The sequence below is a fragment of the Onychomys torridus genome, chromosome 4 (genome assembly GCF_903995425.1).
Source record: "Onychomys torridus chromosome 4, mOncTor1.1, whole genome shotgun sequence".
NCBI classification, from domain to species: Eukaryota; Metazoa; Chordata; class Mammalia; order Rodentia; family Cricetidae; genus Onychomys; species Onychomys torridus.
The window spans coordinates 102328735-102351455 of record NC_050446.1 but is presented as its reverse complement, the minus strand read 5'-3'; the positions used below and the strand labels follow the sequence as shown (position 1 = coordinate 102351455).

Sequence of the window (22721 nt, the reverse complement as noted above, 5' to 3'; positions counted from 1 at the left end):
CACTCATTCACATAAAATAAAAATAAATAGATATTTTCAAAATTAAGTTATACCTTTAGATGGACTGCATGGCCAAAGACTTTTATCTTAGGATATAGGGGGTGTAATGGAATATAGAGCATAATGCATTAAGTCCAGTGGGTTTGAGAGTCCCTGTATTATGGGGTCCAGTGACATGAACATTTTTATGATAGCTACAGCTATGCAAAACAAGCATGAAAATCAAACATTGCCAACAGTGAGAGTGTGGTGATATGTTGTGTACCTTAACAAAATTTGCCTGAAGATCAGAGGACAGAACAAGCTACTAGATTAAACATAGAGGTCAGGCAGTGGTGGCACACACCTTTAATCCTAGCACCTGGGAAGCAGAGATCCATCTGGATCTCTGTGAGTTCAAAGCCACCATGGACTACATGAGATTGACTCAGTCTAGGAGAGAAACAGAGCCAGGGAGTGGTGGCACACACCTTTAATCCCAATACTTGGGAGTCACGCACCTTTAATCCCAGCACTTGAGATTTTGTGCCTTTGCTCCCAGTACTTGGGAAGGAGGTAATATGGCTGGGTGGAGAAAGGTATATAAGGTGTGAGAAAACAGGAACTAGAGTTTTTTTGGCTGATGCCCCTTTTCTGCTGGAGTCTTTTCGGGCTGAGAAGTCCTAGAGGTAAGATGTGGCAGTGGCTTGTCCTTCGTCTCTCTGATCTTTCAGCATTTACCCCAACATCTGGCTCCAGGTTTTTTTAATTAAAAGACCATTTAGCAATTCGAGTTACGTGAGAGAAACAGCTAAGTATAAGTGGAAATGAGAGTTAAAATGATCCAGCATTCAAGCTCAAGTTTCACCAACTGCACCATCAAGACTAACATGTACAGGTTTTGTTCTTGTGAACATGTACAGTTTTTGTTCTGTTTAATCTATGATTGTTCCAACTTGTTCTCCCTCTAGTTCCAAAAACAACGTCATTCCAACTGTTAACCAATGGTTGTTTCAGATTGCTGCCCACTGAAGTTTTCCCTGGATTTATGGCCGCCCCAGAACGGAGTGCAGGTTGGCTGCTATGGTCTCTCTGTTGCCTGGAATATAGGTACCAACCAGGAGGGCAGATGTGTTTGTCCTACACCAGCAGACAAGAAACAACAGTTTGGGGAGTGGGAAAGCCACTGGATTCCAGTTCGCTCTTCAGTGAGCTGATGGGCATGTTCCCTTCCTGCCTTTCCCTCACCCCCCGTCTCCAGTCCCTCAGCAACACCCTCTAAGTGTCACTGCTCCAATCTCTCTGACTTAAGCGACTTAAATTGAGAATATTAAGTCACTCTAATTAGAATAAAATTAGAATGATATAATAATCAACTTCTTCCTGCTAAATTTAAGAGAGCCAAGAAAAGCTGCCCCTTGGCTAGCACCACAAAAGCAGGTAACCCCCTTGGGGGTCTCTGCTCCTTTTCTAGGTCATGAGACAAATCGATATGCTTTTCAAATGGGTTATTTCACACTGCCGATGGCTCCCTGGTGAGAGCCCTGGTGTTAATAGACTTTCTGGTCACTGTGGCAAATATCCAGCAAAATAATGGAAGGGTCTGCTTGGGCTCACAGCTTCATAGCACCGAGGGCATAGTAGGGCACAGAGCCGCAGGCATCATTGTGGCCAGAAAGCAAAGGTAGAGAGTATCTCACTAACCGACTTTCTCATCTCCCCTGGTCATTCCATCTGGGTGCCAGGCCTCTGGGATGGTACAATCAAGAGTATTCCCTCTTGGTTAATCATCATAGGTATACCCAGGTGTGTTTTGATAATCTTCCAGATGCTTCTTAAATCCAAGTTAGTAGAAAGTTAAGATTGATACCCAGATTAGAGATAGAAGCTCTCAGTCAGAGATTCGGTGGCTACAGCCTCTAGATCGAATACTTTATCAGATAGAATAATAGACAAGGCCAAGACAGGTCAGATGCCCAAGCTGAGTATGAGCATTTCTACCCATGAGATATGTTCCTGATTAGACTAGAATAGAATATGTTCTATATTTTATTGTATTTATACTGTTTTTTATACCTTCCCATTTTAAAACCATCACAGATGCACAAAAAGTTACAAAAGTAAAGTAGTACAGAGAGATATATAAGAGGAAAGTGACCTCAGATGTAACAATAGCGCTTCTCAAAACTAGAAAATTCTGCAATATTTATTCGTCATAGTAGAAATTTCACTATTTAAAAAATATATCATTTTCTTTCTCTCTCTTTTTTGTTTGTTTATTGAGACAGGGTCTCTCTGTGTAGCCCTGGCTGTCCTGGAACTCATTCTGTAGACCAGGTTGTGCTGGAACTCACAGAGATCCAGCCCCTGCCCCTGGCCCTGCCCCGGCCCCCTGCCTTTGCCTCCCAAATTCTGGGATTAAAGGTGTACCACCACCATCTGGCTTAAAATATATCCTTTTATAAAAATGAATTTTAAAAAATGCAAGTGGTTACATCTTTCTCCAGGTCTGTGTTGTCCTTATACCAAATCTCCTTAAGGAAGGTTGTGAAACTGTTTCTGTCTGGGGATCACGTGTGTGCTCTCTGGTCCTAAGCATGAGTACCCTATTTTCTTGCATGTCTACCCGAGTCCTTTTTTAGAACTTGGGAATGACCAAAGAGCCAGAGAAGACATCATTTTTTTCTTTAAAAAAAAAAGCCCATATACAGGAGGAATTAAGATAATCTGTAGCCAACATTCAAGACTATGAGCGTGAGTAACTATACAGAAAGACGACATCAGAAACACACATTTATAATAAATACCACATGCATCCTGGAACACTGACTGTCTAACACCAATAAAGGTTATTTTTAGGTCAAATCGCTTTTCAAGGCATCTATGAGGCAACCTTTCATTTCCACAAGCTAAGGATTTCGGTGGGTCCTGCCAGGTCCAGTGAGCTTGGTCTAAAAGTCAAATGGAGGATTTGCTGCCAAGGTGGGGACATTTGAGCCATTTCGAATAGAAAACTATGACTCTGAGGAGAAACCTGCCGATGACCCGCTAGGGAGGCGAGGCAGGCACACTCTGTGCCTGGTCTGCCTTCTGTCTGGTGATGGCGTCATACAAAGCAGTGGTACTACGGCTTCAGAGGCCCAAACAGTGCTGCAGGCACAAAATCAAAAGGAGTCCTTTACTAACTTCTAGATGGTGACAGAACAGAAAACCAAGTGGGGTCCTGCTGTCATGGGTCCTGTGCTGCTGCCTAGGCCGCGCCCCACAAAGCTGACCCTAGCCCTGGGAGTTTTTGTTGGAACTGTCACGGAGAATGTAGGATTCCTTTGTTAACATTTGGACACCCAAATATTGCATGGTGTGTATGCTAAAATGTCATTTGTCCTTACTCAAAATGCACGCGGAACTGAGTATCCTATAACTTTCTCTGTGGTAGCAGCAACACGAGGCTCCTAAAGTGCCCTTCAGAGGCCTCCTCGGTGTGTGAAGCTCAGAAAAGGGCGAGGAGATGTGACTCTTCATCAGACGCCATAGCCATCTACTTCTCTTGGGTGCCGGGTCACCTACCCAGGCAAGACTTCTTTGAGAAGAACTATCAGAATCCTCTGGGAAGTCAGAGTGGAAGGAAGATACTAAGAGGTTGAGGAGGGAGGAAGGGAAGGGAAGAAGGGAGCTGAGGAGAGATGAGTTAAAGTGATTTGAAGTTAACTCGTGAACCAACCTGTGTGAATCTGAGTAATTCCTGGGTGGAGGGAAGTGGTTGTTTGTTTGGGTTCAGCAGAAATGCACACTTCAGTAGAATAGGAGTGATGAAATTTTGTTCTTTTTAGCTAAATCTGGACCCAATTTACCTTATATACTCTGTTTCTTCCCAGTTAAATGAACTGCAGGTTAACTGTGTTCTTCCTTCAGTCTACCACATTATGAAGCACCTACTATGTGCACCGGATCTACTGCTAATGTTAAGTTTAGTGCCAACTACAGTGATGAATGAGACACATGTGTCTCTTGAGAGCTTGTGTGTGAACTAGAGAGGTCAGCATGTGCACAATGGACTGGATAAAGTCATGATGCATCAGCAAGGACATGACAGGCCCAGAAGCCCAAGGTGGGGAGAGTAGATCCTTCCACTCTGAGGGGCAGAGGGTACTTCATGGAGGAGGGAGGGTTAGTGTGAACTTGAAAGGGCAGAGAACTAACCTTCCTTTCTTCCTTCCTTCCTTCCTTCCTCCCTTCCTTACTTAATTAATTAATCCTTTATGCTACACTCATGATGGCAACAGCCTTTTCCCCTGAGCATCTACCTGGGCTTTGTTCTAAACCTCTTTAGACAGAAAGTTCATGTCCTGCTTGGGCATCTTTGGCTATCGATCGCCTAGCTAAGACAACTCAAGTGGGTTGCCAGGGCCACAAAGCCAGGAAGGGCAAGGGTTGGACCTCAAACTGGAGTTCACATCTTTAATAATTTTTTACCCGAATTGCACCTACTATGTGACAGGCATAGTGACAATTAGTGGGGTTCATACAGAATCCAAGAAAAGATGAGTACCAGACAGATGGCAGAGACAGCTCCACAGGAGGCATGGGGGTGACAGGTGACAACAGGTCCCAACAACATAGACATAGAGAGGCTCCACCCATTCACAATGCAATTATCTGGGCTGGGTGGGAAATACTTCCAGGGCTGTGGGAAGAACACCTCAGAGGACAGAGAGGCTTCTGGGAAAGCACCTTTGCTGTTTCCTGTTAGAGCATCTGATAGACTCTTTGAGTGTAACATGGCAGTTGTGGTTTGACATCTCTGCATGTGCAGGTCTGTGGGCCGTACTGTGTGTGCAGTAGAGGACAGACTTGGAGAGTTTACCCAGGCCTCCTCCTCCTTAGTCTTCTCCTCCATTCCCCTTGGCCCCTTTCATTTCCCACATATTGGGTCGCACATTCTGAGCCCTGCCACAGCATGTGGCTCAAACCTTCCACTATTACAGCAGGGCCGTATGGCACCCCTTCATGGGAGTTGCTCAGACTCGCCCTTGCCAGAGAAGGCTGGTGCGTTATCTGGCGACTAACACAGCTGTACAGAAACCGAAGCCATCCTTGGCATAGGGACAGACACAGAGCTTGTATGCGCAAGATGGCCATGGTACAGCATAACTGCATTTATTATCCTCACCCAGCAGTCTATGACAACACAGAGAACAATATACACATGACCCTATGTATATTATAGCTGATGCCCCCATTCTAGGAAAAGGCCAAACTAGATATTTCACAGTGGGAATAAGACAGAGCCAGGCTGTCTAGCCCAAGTGAGCATCATCCCTCCAGTACCTCCCCTCCCTGTACGTCTTATAGTCACTGCCAATGCAGAGGACTTACAGTCACAAGAGGCCATCTCCCAGGAATGTCTTGGATCTAAGGACGGGAACCTGTAAGGCTCAATCCTGGTCCCTTGCCTTCCCCAGGGAGCCACCAATCTCTTCCATCAGTGTCCAAAGTTAGTGTTCAGAGTAGAAACTTCTAGGAGAATTGTCAGTTTGGAGGCAAGGCCTATGCCTACTATGTGGGTGGCTCTCATCCCTCCTGGTAGATAGGCTCATTTGACGCCACCATGCCAGCCATTCCACATTAAAAACACTGTGGTAGCCAGACATTGGTGGCGTGCGCCTTTAATCCCAGCACTTGGGAGGCCGAGGCAGACGGATCTCTGTGAGATCGAGGCCAGCATGGTCTACAAAGCGAGTTCCAGGAAAGGTGCAAAGCTACACAGAAAAACCCTGTCTCAAAAAAAAAAAAACAAAAACCAAAAACAAAAACAAAACAAACAAACAAAAAACCCGCTGTGCTCCCCATTTGAGAGTCTGTAAATTCTGGAAAGCCTGAACCCACATTCCCCAGGATATCTATCAGCAAGAGCTAAGCAGCAGCTGTAGGCCCCTTGGAAGAAGAAAAGGGACCTCAGATTTTCTAGCTCCCCACCATACTCTGAGCCTCCTGGGCCTGCTGCAGTTATTAAAGGACCCACTTGGCCCTGAAGGTCAAGACCATTATTCAGTTATCTTCCAAGGACCCATAGCAGCTGGGTATGAGGAGCCTGGAGTGTGGCCCTGCCCTGCAGCCCTCCCAGTCTGTTACCGCCCTAAAGAACCACTTTGTGCTCCGCCATCAGCTGGCTCAGTGCTTCTACACCCCACAGGTTTGCTGTTTGGGTCCAAACCCTGTTTGATTGAGAGACAGAAAATGTTCATCCTCATCCCTAGCCTTCTGCCTAGCTGAAGCTCAGAGCTCAGGCTTGTGCACTGTGACATTCAAGGGGACCAGAGAGGAGTCCAGCTGAAGGATTCATGGTGGGGGTGGAGAAGGTGGGGGGTGGGGGACCTTCTTGAGGCTCCATCCTCCTCCAGGATTTGAGGTGTCTGCTTTGAGACCCACAAAATGATCCAGAAACTAACATTGTCAGTTCAATGAAGCTGACCTCTGGGAAGAGGGTCAGGCCTCAAGGACAGATGGGCCACAGTGCTGTCCCCAGGGTCCCCAAGGAGAATGATAGGTGTTTGGATGGTTTTAGCCACATTACTGCATGTACTGATTGACAGACCCACCAGCAACTGGTTCAGACTAAACTCTCCAAAGCAAAGGAGATCCCCTCCCAAACTGAAGTTTCCTCATCCCGACTCCCACCCCATCCCAGGCTTCCCCCTGTGGGCACATCCCTCACTTCCATCAGGTCCCTGTGCTCATGAAAATGTCAGTCCTCCCTCATACCCAAATCCTGGCTATGATCACAATTCCAATGTTACATGTGTATAATTTTTATTACTCAAAATAAAAGCAAATGAAGTCTAAAATCTGTGACAAAGAAATAAACAGCTAGGAGACGGCTGAAAACAAACCCTCTCAAGTTTTCTTGAACTTGAGTAATGTGGAAACCTTCCTGGGGTGGGGGACAAATTCCCCTGCAATGTTGACTTTACTTGTTTCAAATTATGTCACTTAAACATGCTCAAATGTAAAACTATATATAAATACCTTATGTTTATAGATCTGTCCAACTATAAACGATAAAATTAAATACAAGCCACACTACAAACACCAATGACACTCACATCCACTGCCCAATTAGCAAGGGATAGACTGCTTTGTGGCAGAAACTTGGCCCTCCTAGACTGTGGCAGAACTCCAGACCGTTTGCTCTTGGCTGGGGAAGAGGTCCACCTCCTTACCCTCTCTGTGGCCTGTGAAGGCCTTCCTACAGCAGCACACCATGCTGTCCCTTGTCCCTTGGCTTTTCCTTGGCACACACACACACACACACACACACACACACACACATACACACACATACACATATACACACACCACACACATACCATACACACATACACATCACACACACACACACACACACACACACCCCACACACACATACACACACACATACACACACACCACACACAGACACACACACACATACACACACACACCACACACATACCATACACACATACACATCACACACACACACACACACACACACACACACATACACACACACACATACACACACACCACACACACACACACACACACACACACACACACACACGTACACACTTTTTTTTTCATTTAAATTAAACCTACATCTTTTCTTCCTTTATTGGCTTCCAGTGACCAAGGTGGGGCATGGTACAGCTAGCTTACAAATCCCACAGTCTTCCCTCATTCACAGACTATCTGAGATTTCAGTTACCCATGGCTATGTCTGCAGAAAGTATTAGATGGAAAATTCCAGAAATAGTCTTAAGTTTTGATACTATTATATATAATATATCTTTATCATTGTGCTATTACCATTTTTAGCTAATCTCACTGCATCCAACATATAAATTAAATCTCATCACAGGTGTGTGTGTGTGTGTGTGTGTGTGTGTGTGTGTGTGTGTGTGTCCAGGAACAAATAGACAAATAGCATAGCCAGGGGGTGGTATTCTATGTATGACTCGTGGCTTTAGGCATCGACAAAAGATCTCAGGATGTTTACCCCGTGGATCAAGGGAGGTCTCATGGATGGCAGGGAACTATGTACAAAGACAAAGGCTAGAAGCTTGTGTGAGTCCCTGGTTGGATGGTTGTTATTCTGACTGTTGACATACCCTACTTAGACTATTTCTGTTTAGATTATCATCAAAATTAAAATACACAGTTAACACATTTTTGTCAAGGACCCACAGGCATCAATTGTGCAACAATGCTAACATCAACCTCACTGAAGAACTGTTGTAGTCTGTGTAGAAAGTGAAGGCATTTCTCTGGAGAGCAGAGAGCAAAGAAAAAAGAGTGATTTGGATTTGGAAGGCTCTCTTTCTCCAAAAGTGCACACATGGAATCCTTGAAGGGAGCTTTAAATATTTAGACGATGTAACATCTGGTTTCGAGAACTGGGTACCAGCTTTGTGTGTGGGTCACTGGACTTGGAAAGAGAAAAACAATGCCTATTCAAACTACCTTGGTCAGCTTTTGAAAAAACTGCTCCAAAGTCCTTCTAATGCCCAGAGAGGATGATCACATTGGGAATTGCTTGGGATCAATCCTAGCTCTAAACAGATCTTGGAGACATCCTTCTATGTATCCCTGCCATCACCCTAACTTGGGCTCCCCCATCATTCTGAAGTCTGCAGCTTGGTCCCCTGGCACAGTTTGGCTGCACTACTCTACCATGGCTCCCCAGCATCTGTTAACCATGTCTCTGAGGCCTCTCTGGCCTCATTTTACACACCCTTATTTCACACCTCTTATCTAATCTTAATATTTCTCCTGTTATCATGTCACAGGTATCTCTATGATGTCCCTCATCTGTAGATCTGAGGGAAGGTTCTAAACTATTTCCCCACCCCACCTCCAGCTCTGTGGGTCAAGAAAGACCCTTGGCCTTCCAGGAAGCAGGAAGCTGATCTTCCAGGAAAAGAGGAGCTATGATCCACAACAGTGGTCACCAGTCCAGATCCTGTGGCCAACCAAATCTCAGCCCTCTAGATAGGCTAGGTGACTGAGCTGGTCCTACCTTCTGATATGGGGGATGTGCTTGTCCTAATGCTGGGTCCCTCAACATCACCTGCTAGCCACTCAAAGTCAGAGGACCAGCATCTGTGAAGCTGCTTTCTGGTTCACCACAGTGTTCCCTAGAATTGAGGGAACTCCAGAACTTCAGATCAAGGTACAGCCCTTACTCCACTCCAGGTTGGCCTCAAAGATATCATTTTAGTTCTCCATGTCTTACTTATCCGGGGAAATTTTTCAAATTCTTTCTGCTATGGAGGGAGGACATGAGTAAGGCTAAAAGATAAATAGATGGATGGATAGATAATGGATGAATGGATGGATGCATAGATAGATAGATAGATAGATAGATAGATAGATATGTAATGGATAGATGGACATATACATAAATGCATACATATATACATAGATGATAGATATGGATAGATTTGGCCCCTTGGAAAGAACTTCTTGTCTGTTACTCTTCGATCCTTCTCTTCCCTACTTTTTATGTTTCAAGAAGGAAGTACATATTTTTAGAATTTTTCCTTATTTCTGAGAACTTCATATATATCCCTTCATTTCTCTCTCCAATTCCTTCATATTTTCCCTAACATGTTCCTTATCAACTTCATGCCTTTATTTTTGGTTGTTTTGTATGTGCATGTGTTTTGTTTTTGGTTTTTGGGTAACTCAGTAACTCAGTAAATCCAGTTAGCACTGCCTCGTATATGCATGAATGTGGGGTCATCCACTGGAGTATGGGAAACCCACCTGTAGTCATACCCTCAAAAAATAATGACACTTGCTCCCCCACACACTATCCACTGCCAAAAATAGCTCCCCCGTAAGGGGTGGTGCTGAAATTTTAGCCGGCTTGATCTGTGTGCTTCTTGTGTGGGTCACCACAGCTGCTGTTGAGTTCAGGACCGTGACAGTACAGAAAGGGACTATAGTTCAAGCATCCTTGATTCTTAAAAACTCAAAATCACATAACCTAAAAATCTTAAGTAAAAAGTAAAAGGCTCCTACTCGATGCTTTGTCTCTAGTGTCTCATTCCAGAAACGACAATCCTTCTTTGGTAGTTTTGGTCAAGCCGCAGAAGTGCCAAGGTCAATAGAGTCTCGCGCGCTCTTGACTGTGTCAGTGCGACCCGTTTTCCCTGGCGTCTTCATGGGCTTCTTTCTCGTTTCAAGAAGGAACATATGCTTTCCCCATCACGTGGCTAAGCCCTTCCGGCTTCTTACTCGTGCTCTTTGTTGAACAGAAACCACTTCCTGTTCGAAGCCACCCTTTGATCCCGCTGCTTTCCTGTGCTCACTTAGACTGAATGTTTCCTGGGCTTGCCGCGTTACTGTCGTCCAGGTATTTCTAAACACAGACTCTATTTGGGGAAGTTCCAGAAAGCCATTGTCTTTTAAGTTCTTGATTCTTGGGTGCCTAGCTCCCTAGGCTGCCCATTTACCAAAGAGGCTGTTCTTTCTTCACTGTGTTTTCTGTCAGCTTATGGCGTCGCTGTCAGCCGCAGATGACTGGATTGATCTCTGGGTTTCTGCCTTCTTTCCTTGGCTTTATGCCTGTGCCATACTGTTTGTGTTCCTTATGAAATCTGGTAGAGAGATGTATTTTTTGTGATCAAGATTTCCTGCAAATGAATTTGTGTGTGTGTGTGTGTGTGTGTGTGTGTGTGTGTGTGTGTGGTTTTATTTGTTATCTTTTGTTTTTGTTTTTGTTTTGTAGTTCTGTGGACCACATTGATGGAGAGTACTGTGAATCTGTAAATCTCTGTGAGCTCCATGGACACCTTACCATGCAACAGCATGGCTGCTCTTTCTAGTTTTTAACATCTTCATTTTCATTCCTTGGTGTTTGGTGATATCTACAGTGAAGGCCTTCTTTGCTCAACGTTTCCTGTGCACTTTATTTTTATACTTTTGGCTAATTTTAATAGGTCTGCTTTTGTGATTTCTTTCTTAGGAATCTTGTCAATGGGTGTGTGCAATGCTAGAGTTTTGCATGTTGGTTTTCTATCTTGAAGCTTTATTGAGTTTATCAGCCCCATTGCACCCTTGGTAGAGTCTTTAGGCTTTTCTATACAAGGAATATCATCTACAAACTGGGATAGCTTGCCCCCTGTCTCTCTTATACAAAAAGCAATACAAAAATGGATCAAACACTCAAATTTAAGCCTCTGAACTATGAAGCTACAAGAATAAAATACAAGGGGACACTCTAACATAATGGTATAAGTGATGATTTTGAAGATATGACCTCAAAAGCATGAGGAAAGTATACAAAAGGATTGTATTAAACTAAAACCTTCTGCATTGCAGAATAAATAGACCAGAGTAAACAGACAACCCACAGAAAGGGAGAGGTTGTTCACCAACTGTCCATCTGACAAAGGATTAGCATCTAGAATACAGAAGGAACTCATAGAACAACAAACCAAATAACTCGACTTTAAAATAGACACTTTGTAGGAAAGATTCTAATGGCCAACAAATATATGAAAACTACTCAATGTGATTAGACATAGGGATAGACAAATCAAACTATAGTGAGATATTAGTTCACCGTTCCGAGTAGCTAATAGTAAAACAAAACAGAAAAAATGCTTGTGTGGGGGGGGTGAAGGAAAAAAAACATTTTCGCACAGCCATTATGGCGACCATAACAGCCTTTCAGAGGGCTAAAGATAGAATGGCTACTTGCTCTAACTATCCCTCTTCTGAGTATCTGTCCAATAATGAAGCCAGCATGCCAAAAAATACCTGCATGCCAGTGTCTACTGCAGCACCATTCATGACAGCTAAACATGCAGTCAACCTCTGTGCCCATCAGTAGACAAGCAGACAAAGAACATGAGATTTATGTATACAATGGGATACTGTTCCGCTATAGAAGAAATGAAACCCTGTCATTTGCAGCATGGGTCACTTTGGCCAGGGAAGAAATGTTGCTGCTCCAGTCTGTGCAAGAAAAGCCTGGCCCAGTCTCTGTCCTGAATGAATCTAAAATCTAGTTTTTTTTTTTTTTTTTAATGTGCATTGGTAATTTTGCATGCATGAGGGTGTCTAGTATCCTGGAACTGGAGCTACAGACAGTTGTGAGCTGCCATGTGGGTGCTGGGAATTGAACTCAGGTCCTCTGGAAGAACAGCCAGTGCTCTTAACTGCTGAGCCATCTCTCCAGCCCTAAAATCTAGTATTTTAACAAAAACACAAAAGGGAAATTTTGTGCTCATGGCTACCCACAGCAGTCCAGGGCTACAGCAAGCTACTTCTCACTTGCTTGGAAAAATGTTTCTTCTTGTGGATCACAGGACTCATGGGGTATGGAAGGCTTCTTCCTATGAACAGACAACACTCTATCAGAGCTCCTAGGCAGAGTATCTAGAAGAGAAGTCCCTCCAGCCAGGTAGGAACAGAATGCCCCCACTTGGTCTTTAAGCAAGTTCCCTGTGGTTCATTTGCATGTTTTGCATATTTTCACTTCAGGGTAATAAACAATATATGCAAAGTCTCTGGGTGCCATTATTTAGGAAATCTGCCAGGGTGGATTAGGCAGGGATCTGTCTTGGTGTATACCTAATGAGGCAAAAGGAAGTTCTAATGGGATTTCATGGATTCAGATCATAATTGGATTTGGTGGAGGGTGTAATTAAATTTCATTAAGAGCCTAAAATCTCTGCCCTAGAAAATAATGGAAGGGTCAGAAAACCAACCATTTTTCTCAAAGGGAAATGTGAAAAGGCTGCAGAAATCCTAAAGCATATCTGTGCCATGGGACAGCCACCCAACATGGTAGAATTGGGAGTTTAGTCTTAAAGTAAGTGAGCTGGAAATGCTCTGGTTAATAACAGAATTACGAAACTTCTGACAGCGCAGATGCTGGGGAGGGGTCAGCCCGCCAGCTTGCCATCGGTCACACCCCAGAAAGACACCTGCCTTGCTGTGTGCCCAGAGTTTCCAAGCTGCATGGTCTCCAGAGGCAATCCCTAGATAACAACTGTGCAGATGGTGCTGGCTGACAGTACCGACCAGAGCATCCTTCCCCTGAGAAGGAAGGGACCCACTGAGAAGCTGACAGTTGAGAGGCAATTGCTTCTCTCTGCACCGCATCCTACTTTGATGTTCCTAAGTGAAATCGAGAAATTTCTGGAAACCAGGGAACAGAAATTACTTTCCACTCCTAGAAATCAATCAGAGACAAGCAACAGGTGGGCAAACATAGTTTAGTTTGTATCGGTTCTTCTTTTATGAATTATGCTTTTGATGCCAAGTCTATGACTTTTTCCTTTGTTATGGGTCTCATGAAATTTTCCACTTTTTGTTTTGTTTTGTTTTGTGTTGAGACAAGTGTCTTGTAGCTCAGGTTAGCCTCTGATTTATTATATAAGCTAAGGATGACCTTAAACCTCTGACCCTCCTGCCTCCACGTCTCTCATGAGCTCTGAGATTACAGATGCATACCACCACACAGTTCATGCCACCCTAGGCGTTAAGTCTAGACTTTCAGGCACACCAGGCAAGCGCTCTGCCAACCAAGCTGCATGCCTAGTCATTCGTTTCCCTCTAAAAGTCTTCTATGTTTATCATGTACATTCATTTAGGTCTTCTTTGATATCTTCTGGGAAAACATAGGATTCTGAACATATAAATCTTATCTATATTTTGCTAGGTTTATATCAAGATATTTCATTTTCCTTTGGAAAACTATAAATGCTAATATGTTTGTAATTTGAGTTTCCAGCTTGTTCATTCCCTTCTTATTATCATAGAAGCGTGTGTGTGTGTGTGTGTGTGTGTGTGTGTGTGTGTGTGTGTGTGTGTGTGGTGGGTTACTTTTAAACCTTTGTCATGAAATTCCAGCATCCAATTCTTTTCATTTAGCATCTGCTGATTTCCGAGTTTCCTTCATGTTTTCCTGGCTTGTCATGTGACAAGTGAGGCTCTTTTTTGGCTTGCTTGTATCCAGGCTATTTGGATATTAGAATGAACTCCTGTTTCATTCTGAGTTTGCAAAGGTCCCTGCTTAAGTGCATTCCTCTTTCCATTTATTTCCTCAATACTGTCCTAACAAGAATGGACCACTAATTTACACTGCCTGGGCTTGGGAACAAGGAGACAGAGTGCCAATTTGTCACATTCTCCACCACCCCATTATGCCTCTTACTGATGCTGGGTGAGGATAGGGACCCAGCTCTCTGTCCTGATTAAGAAGGAGAAAGTCGAGTATTACCTCATATCATTTCACTCTTTTGAGACCAAGTGATGCTGGTGCTCAGCTCCCCATCTAACCACTTTGGGGTTGAGAGAGGTGTGAGTTGTGGTTTGAATCTGAAAATACCACTGGATACCATGTGCTAAGAGCCAGTTTGCCATGAGAAGGGCTTTGGAAGGGACTGGATCATGAAGATTCTGGACTAGTCAATGGATTAGTTCATTGATAAATTCAAAATTTGGTAGGCTATTGGAGATAAAGTTGAACCTAATAGAAGGGAGTGGATCCTTGAAAGTGTGTACTTGGGGTCTATATCTTACCCCCGCCTCCTCCCTCACTCTCTGCTTCCCAGTTCCCACACAGTGAGCAGTTGTGTTCTGTTACCTGGTCCCCACCATGATGCTGTGTCTCACAGCCCCAAAACAATAAAGCCAAGTGAACTAAAACCTCTGACACTGAGTCAACATAAACCCTTCCTATTTTACAGTCCACTCCTTGGGCATTTTGTCACAGTGATGGAAGGCTGTGAGATGATCATCCTGGCCCTCATCCCCAAGCTGACACTAGAGCGGGCATCATTACTTGTCATCACCTGACTGGTAGCTATAGAGGCTCCATTGATAACAGGCTCCAGTGGTACATCCTGGAGTGAGATCTTGAGGATTCTCTGCTTCCATTGGAGGAACCGAGAATAGCTCCCTGCATGTCACTGCATAGAGACATGGATGCTACCATTTTATGCTGCCTACTTCCTTGGGCCATGGGAAACACACATCGGCTCCCTACCTGAACCCAACTGAAATTGTTGGTGGGTGGGGTGGGAAGAGGGTTAGGATCTCCTTTCCTGTGCCTAACTGATTCAAAGTGGACGTAGTCAAGTTTTTCCACTGTCTGGCCACTGTTTTCCTGGTCCTTCAGCTATGGGAGCATCTTTCATTTGGAGAGTATTTTGTCCTTGCTTCTTAGAAACCTGGGCAAATAATCACCTTTTCATGTCTCAAGTCCCAAAGTCCCTAGGCAGCCAGTATCTTCTTTCCCCTTCAGTGACATCCTACTTGTTTGCTGGGTGTTATCCAGGATGTTGAATTATTAAGAGAGGACCCAGGGAGATGCGGCTATTCCACTAACAGACCACAAGTCCCCAGTATGTATGTAAGAGTACATATGTGCATATGTATGTATGTGGGAGTGCATATGTGCACATGCAGAGGCCTAAGGTTGATGTCAGGTGTCTTTCTTCATTGCTCTCCACCTTCTATATTGAAGCCAAGCCTTTCACTTACCCAGAGCTCTCCATTTTGTCTAGTTTAGTGACCCTGCTTGTCCTCTAGCTCTGCCTCCTGTGTGCTGGGGTTACAGGCAGCTGTCACACCTGTCCAGCTTTCTGTATGGGTTCTGAGGCTCTGAATTTTAGGCTCCATGATTGTGCAGCAAGTATTTTACTCATTGACTCAACCAGCATCCATTATTGTCTTTTAAAAACACAATCATTACACCCTGTGTGCAATTTTATATCATTTTACTTAGCACAAGCTTTTAATTTCTGTTAGACGCAGAACTGCTTGCAAGCACAATTTTAAAGGTGATATATAATTCCCTGTGGAGTGGTCAGAGTATGATTTACATAATCATTTTGCTACTGATATTCATTACTTTCATAAATTATGTAGTGGTGAGAATGTATTGTTTGTTTCTTGGTTTCTTCCATGTTTATGATGATTAGGGTAGAGTCCTGGGGTAGAATCACACATAGTCCCACAGCAACAAGCATACCTTCAACATGCTCTGCCACATGAGCTAACTTGAAAAGGGAACAGTGTCCCAATTTGTCCTGGGACAAATTTCTGTGTTGTCTAGTGAGGCTGACTAGCCTATCCTTCTGTGACTTAGCATTCTGTCTTTCCCTTGTTTTTCTCCAGGGCCTACATACTCTATTGGAATAGCCTTGCTAGTAGAAACATCTGAGTTAGAACATGCCAGCAGTTTTCTGAAACTACAAAGACATATTTCAACATCAAAGATGACCTAGAAGAGAAATAACCCAATCTCCTGTTCAACTGCCTAACAGGAGAACATCTGCCGATTAAATGGAGATCTCAGATAAAGATAAAATGTACAGAACACTTCAGATTCTTTGGATAACTCTTGGTCTAGAAAACCATGCTGTTTAAAATGAATAAACGTGTCCCAAATCTTACCTGAAGCATGACTACATTGTCACCTTCAAAGGTTACAAACACATCTGTGTCACATTTCAGGCCTGAGATCCGGTTTTCCATCATGTAACCCTGTCGCAGAAGCAGAGGAGAAAAGAAGGGAGAGGAAAAAGAACGAAATTTAAATTTTCAATGCCATCATTATATAGAAAGAATAGTTTACTTGAAATTAAAAACATAGAACACTGGGAGAATAAAAGAGCCATGTATCTTTTATGCAGAATAATTTTGATATCTCACATTACCTTTGAGGTCATAAGGACTACTTTGAGTATTATCTTTATTGATAGTAAAACATCTACAAATGGCCATTTCATATTTAACCAAAAGATTACAATTAATTACACCATTATTCTTTCTGTTTTCCAACTCTTCTGAATTCTACTAGGGACTTACACAAATGTGTTTGAGAGAATGATGCCTCCCCACCCCCACATGCTCCTTCTAAAAGCTGACCACCAGACTGAGGACTATTGGAAAGCAGGATAAAAGTCTCATGCTGACATTCACGTCTTAATATTATTAACTATTCTGCATTGTAAATTCGTTCTTTAATTGGTTTCTTCCTCTTCAACTTCTTCCTCTCCCCTCCCACCCTGCCCCTCTTCCTCCTCCTCTTCTTCCTTTTCATTTCCTCAAATTCTATTTTGAAGGTAGTAACCCACAATTATCCAAGTGCTGTCTGTCTCCTCACATAAAGAACTGGTCCCTCAGGAGAATGTCAGTACAGGTCCAGGCAAGCATGAGGGGAGCATGGCTTGTCTCTGGCCTAAGAGCTCTTCCCTGCCAAGACCTCTCAGTCTCCTTCAGTTCAGGGTTCTCTGCACAGAATTTAGCCTGCTGTCCCTCCAGCCTACCTGTCATATCAGAGGTGACTGTCCTGTTACTTCTCAGTATCTGCAGTCTGCACATCAGCTCTGAATAGGAAAAGATGGGCTTTCATCTCTGTTAGAATGTTTAAGCCACATGAGAGCCACATGCCCACAGGAGAGTAGTTACATGCCAATAACACACCTGAATCTCAGAGACCCTCAATACATGGGGGGCCTGCTTCATTTCTGAAAATGGCTACCGGAGCTCCTAGAAGCCTGGACACCCAGGATCCTGCTGCCCACAGAACTGTGAAAGCCCCGCTCCCTGCAGGAAAAACTACCCTTTAAGGCCGGGCATATAGACCACTCTCCTCCTCAGTGTTACACTGAGAGGTATTACCACTCACAGTTAACAGAAGCAAAGCGCTCTTCAGAAGCCTGTTAGAATCCTTAATGACTCTCATAAAAGTAAGCCAATTCTATTTGTGGACAAATAAATCAGTAACATTTCCAACCTGGAGAAGTTTATCTCCCTTACACACACACACACACACACACACACACACACACACACACACCACACACCCTGGGCTGACTCACTTTCATCATTTTGATTCCACTACACACAGGATGATCACTGCAGACCCTGTTGAGGCATCACATAACTCTGCCTCACTTCACTTCCTTCATCTGTCCTCACATGAATAGCCTGTGACATGGACAGCACCCCCAATTTACAAGATAGATGGTTTGGGAAATGTTCATGGAGTGTTCTAGAAGTATCTCACATGGTGTGGTGTGGAAAAAGAGATGAACATGAAATAGTTCACCACCCAAGTGCTGAGGATCAGTGGCTACGCCTAAGAAGTACAGCTCTTAACAACATCCAGGACACAATGCTGAAGAAGCAATGTGGGTTGCTGTTTTTCTCCTAAGCATTTTTCTCTGCTTTCTCACGGCGAAAGAGAAGAAATAGGTTCTTTACACTGCCCTGGAAGCTGGGTGACCGATGGAGGCTGTATTGAGAGGAGCCATAATCCACCCACACAGACAGCAGCAGTCTCTCAGTGGGCAGGACACCGCATCCTGCGAACATGAGAGGGTCCCTCGTCTATCGGGTCTGCAAGTGAGTATCATTTACTTATCTCCTAGCTCAGAGTGCCTTCTTTGAACTTCTCATCTGGTTAGAAAGGGAAATAAAACTGTGTGATGATTGCAGATGTTCTGGGGCGCCTTCAGACCTGAGGAATTATGTATATATATAAAATGAGGAATTATATATATAATAATGAAGAAATATATATATATATATAATAATGAAGATATATATATATATTGAGGGATTAGGGCTTCTGGACAACTGGAAATGAGAGCAAAAAGAATACTATGTCCACCACATGTGAGCTCTGGTCTTTCCTCTTTTCTGAAATCACCAATCCTGTGTACACCACCTAATTTCCTCAGAACAGGGTAGGAAGGCTTGGCCTCAACGAAGACTAAATCCTTAGGATATCTGAGGTGACCTATATAGAAGCTAGCCATGCCAAGAAAGACCTAACATAAAGTGTGTGTGAACTTAAAGACCCACAATGCACTGAATTTCTTAAAAGGGATTTTGCAGCCATATTACTGAGTGGCTTAAATTCTAAATTTGAGGTCCAAAATTCTTTGGGGACAAATGATTATAAAGGGTTTTGTGGCAGGAGAACAAGAACAGGATGCCTCAAGATTAGCCCATTAAAAAAGTCAGTCTGCAGAGGAAGGCTGGAAGCCCTTTCTTATCAGCTTCTGATAAGGAGTGGAGCAGAACACACATTTAAGAAGTCCAGCGCTCCAAACAGTAGAGGCGGCGTTCTTAAAGGGGCCATGCTTTGGGGCTCTTTCCTCAGCTAGCTAACCCACTGTCATTCTCAACCTCATTTTTTCTTTCTTAAAAAAACCAAAAACCTTTTTTGATTTATGTGTATGGCCCACCTGCATGCAGTGTCCACAGAGGCCAGAAGGGGGCACTGGACCCTCTGGAACTAGAGTTAGGGGTAGTTGTGGGTCAATACCATGTGGGTGCTGGAAACCAAATCCAGGTCCTCTACAAGAGCTGCAAGTGCCTTTAACTGCTGAGCCGTCTCTCCAGACCCCATTTCTCCTTTCTTAACAGGCTGTTCACATGTCAGTTTCACAGAGCCTGGATTCACCGGCCTCTGAAGTTAGGTCTGTGGCTAGGCACTCCTACGCAAGTTCAGGGCTTTCTCAGTGTTTCTCCGACCTCTGTGGCTAAGTTAAAAGCCATGACTATTTTTTTACTTCCTCTCCTGCCAGCTGCTCAGATTTCCAGCTTGCCTATACTGGTTGTTATTGTTGTTTTTCTTGAATTCTAATAAAATCATCCTTGAATTTCCTTGAGCCAACTTTTAAATTCTTTTATTAATGAGACTAAAAACTTAGAAAAAGAATCTCAGTTTTCCAGTAATTGTTTGTGTGTTTTTAATTAAAAATAAAAAAATTATTAGTTGCTAAAAGCAGTAAATAATCCCCATTTTAAAAAAAGAAAGAAAGAAAGAAACTGAGGAAAATCAAAAGGAGAAAAGATGAGGAGGTATGGTGGTACAGACTCTCCCAGAACTTAAAGCCATCCTGCAGTATACAGCAAGGCCCTGTCAAAAGAAATAAATGAATGAAGAAAGAAAGAGAGGAAGGGAGGGAGGGAGGGAGGGAGGGAGGGAGGGAGGGAGGAAGGAAGGAAGGAAGGAAGGAAGGAAGGAAGGAAGGAAGGAAGGAAGGAAGGAAAGAGGAACGGAAAATAACAATCTAGTACCTGAGATGAATGAACGCTTGGGAAAGAGCAATCCAGAGGCCATGCATGGCTTAGGACGGAAACCTGGGGTCACACAGCTGGAGGGAGGAGGGATATGACGGACCATGGCAGGAACAATCAGAGGAGACCTCCTCAAGTCTTAAAACCCAGCTCCACGGCTGTTCCCAGAGGCCATTCCCAAGCATTGACTCTGCGCTGTGTGGTCCAGCATGCCCCCATCTCCCCACTGCACTGAGGGAGGAGACAGCTGAAGCGCAGTGAGGTTTTCCACTCCGTTCTGCCACACTGGCCTCGTCCCTTCCCTGGCGTTTTGGAGCAGGATTCCCTCCGTCCCCTGCGAGCTGCAAGGGGATCCCTGCTCGTTCTCTGCTCCTCGGCCATGTCCCTAAGCTCCTTGTTTAGTCTGTGTCCACTGCACGTGGACTCGGCGTTTCTGTGAGAGGGCCACCGGCCTGTCTCTGTCCCCACAGCTGCCTGCCCTGAGTAACCACCCAGGACGGCTGGTGCTGGGGTCTAGGCAGCACAGGATGCCTATCTTCTCCACCTACCACACCCCGGTGATGGCCCAGCCACCAGCCCCTCCCTGCAGAGAAGAGTGTGTGAGGGGTCTGGGGTGAGGTTTCCTCTCCTCCTCATTTCTCCACTCCCTCGTCTGCCTCCTTCTCTCTCACTTTGTATTTGTCTTCTCATTTCTAAACACATCACGGTTCCCTCACCCCCTTCCTAATTTCCTCTGTTGGCTCGCTTTCCATGACCCACTTCCTTGTTTCCTGCTCCAGTTTCTCGTATTTTGCTTTCCTCCTTTCTCGATTCCTCCATCTTGCTTCCTTTCTCGTCCTCACTTGTTTCCCTTCTCACTTCCTCCTCTGGCTTCCCCATTTCTGTTTCAGATTTCTGACTTATCTGGAACCCCGCTTCTTATTTATCTCACATTCCCAACCTTCCCCTTTCATATTTCTCAGTTCTCACTTCCGCTTTCCCATGCCTCACACCTGGGTCCCTTTCCACCCCCATACACTTTGCAATTCTCACTTCCGCTTTCCTATACCTCACACCTGGGTCCCTTTCCACCCCCATACACTTCACAATTCTCACTTCCGCTTTCCCATGCCTCACATCTGGGTCCCTTTCCACCCCATAAACATCACAATTCTCACTTCCCCTTTCCCATGCCTCACATCTGGGTTCATTTCCACCCCATAAACATCACAATTCTCACTTCCCCTTTCCCATGCCTCACATCTGGGTTCATTTCCACCCCATAAACATCACAATTCTCACTTCCCCTTTCCTATACCTCACACCTGGGTCCCTTTCCACCCCCATACACTTGGCAATTCTCACTTCCCCTTTCCCATGCCTCACACCTGGGTCCCTTTCCACCCCCATACACTTTGCAATTCTCACTTCCCCTTTCCCATGCCTCACATCTGGGTCCATTTCCACCCCCATACTCTTCACAGGTCTCACTTCCCCTTTCCCATACCTCACATCTGGGTCCCTTTCCACCCCATAAACATCACAATTCTCACTTCCCCTTTCCCATGCCTCACATCTGGGTCCATTTCCACCCCATACACTTCACAATTCTCACTTCCCCTTTCCCATGCCTCACATCTGGGTCCCTTTCCACCCCCATACTCTTCACGGGTCTCACTTCCCCTTTCCCATGCCTCACATCTGGGTCCATTTCCACCCCCATACACTTCACAATTCTCACTTACTTTATTTATTTACCCGGTTTTGTTTAAGTCAAATTTCCTACTTATCTGGATTCCCCCATCTGCTCATTTACCTCCCATGCCCCCAACACACACTTCCCTTCCTTGGCTTCCCCTTTCCATTATGTCAAGTGTCTCACTTCCCATTTTTCTTCCCCTTTTCTCACTTCCCTTCTAATTTCTGTGATCAGGTGTTTCCTGTCCCGACTGCCCAGTCCAAAATAATTACACAGAGGCTTATATTAATTATAAATGCTTGGTCAATAGCTCGGGATTATTACTAACTGGCTCTTACATTTAAATTAACCCATTTCTGTTCATCTGTGTTTGCCACATGACTGGTGGCTTTAGCTGTCTCTAGCACGGCTTGTTCCTCTGGCAGCTGGCTGGCATCTCTCCTGACTCCACCCTCCTTCTCATCATTCCCTGTTTGACTTTTCCACCTAACTTCCTGCCCAGCTACCAGCCTGTCAGCTTTTTATTAATAAATGAGGGTAATATATAATCATAGTATAGAAAAGGATTGTTCCACAGCATTTCCTCTTTTTGTCTAATTAAAAAGGAAGGTTTTTTACCTTAATATAGTAAAACTATATACAACAAAAACAGTTATTAAGTAAAAATTACAGTAACAATGCCCAATTGATTTGCATTTGACAAAAATAGAGAAAATATTTAATTATCTTATCTTGGTGAGTCTAAAATTTTGTATCTAATTTACTTTCTGTTATAACTAAAGAAAACTAATTTTAAGTATTTAGTCTTCAACTCCATCAAAGACCCCAGAAGGATGAAATGTTACCTAATGACAGGGATATCAGGCTGTCTGGACAGTCACTCCAAGTTCCTCTGCAACACTGGGGCATCCATCTTTGGCCTACAGGCCTAGCATATCTGACAGACTTTCCTGTGAGGCAGGGA

The 22721-nt window shown here is 44.2% G+C and overlaps 1 protein-coding gene across 1 annotated transcript in view; it reads right to left on the bottom strand.

The window, feature by feature from the left end:
- Acoxl (acyl-CoA oxidase like) overlaps window positions 1-22721 on the bottom strand; it is a 270827-nt gene that overhangs the window by 107637 nt on the left and 140469 nt on the right. Inside the window, 1 exon segment of the mRNA XM_036185521.1 lies at window positions 16438-16527. Coding sequence (XP_036041414.1) covers window positions 16438-16527 — 90 coding nt within the window.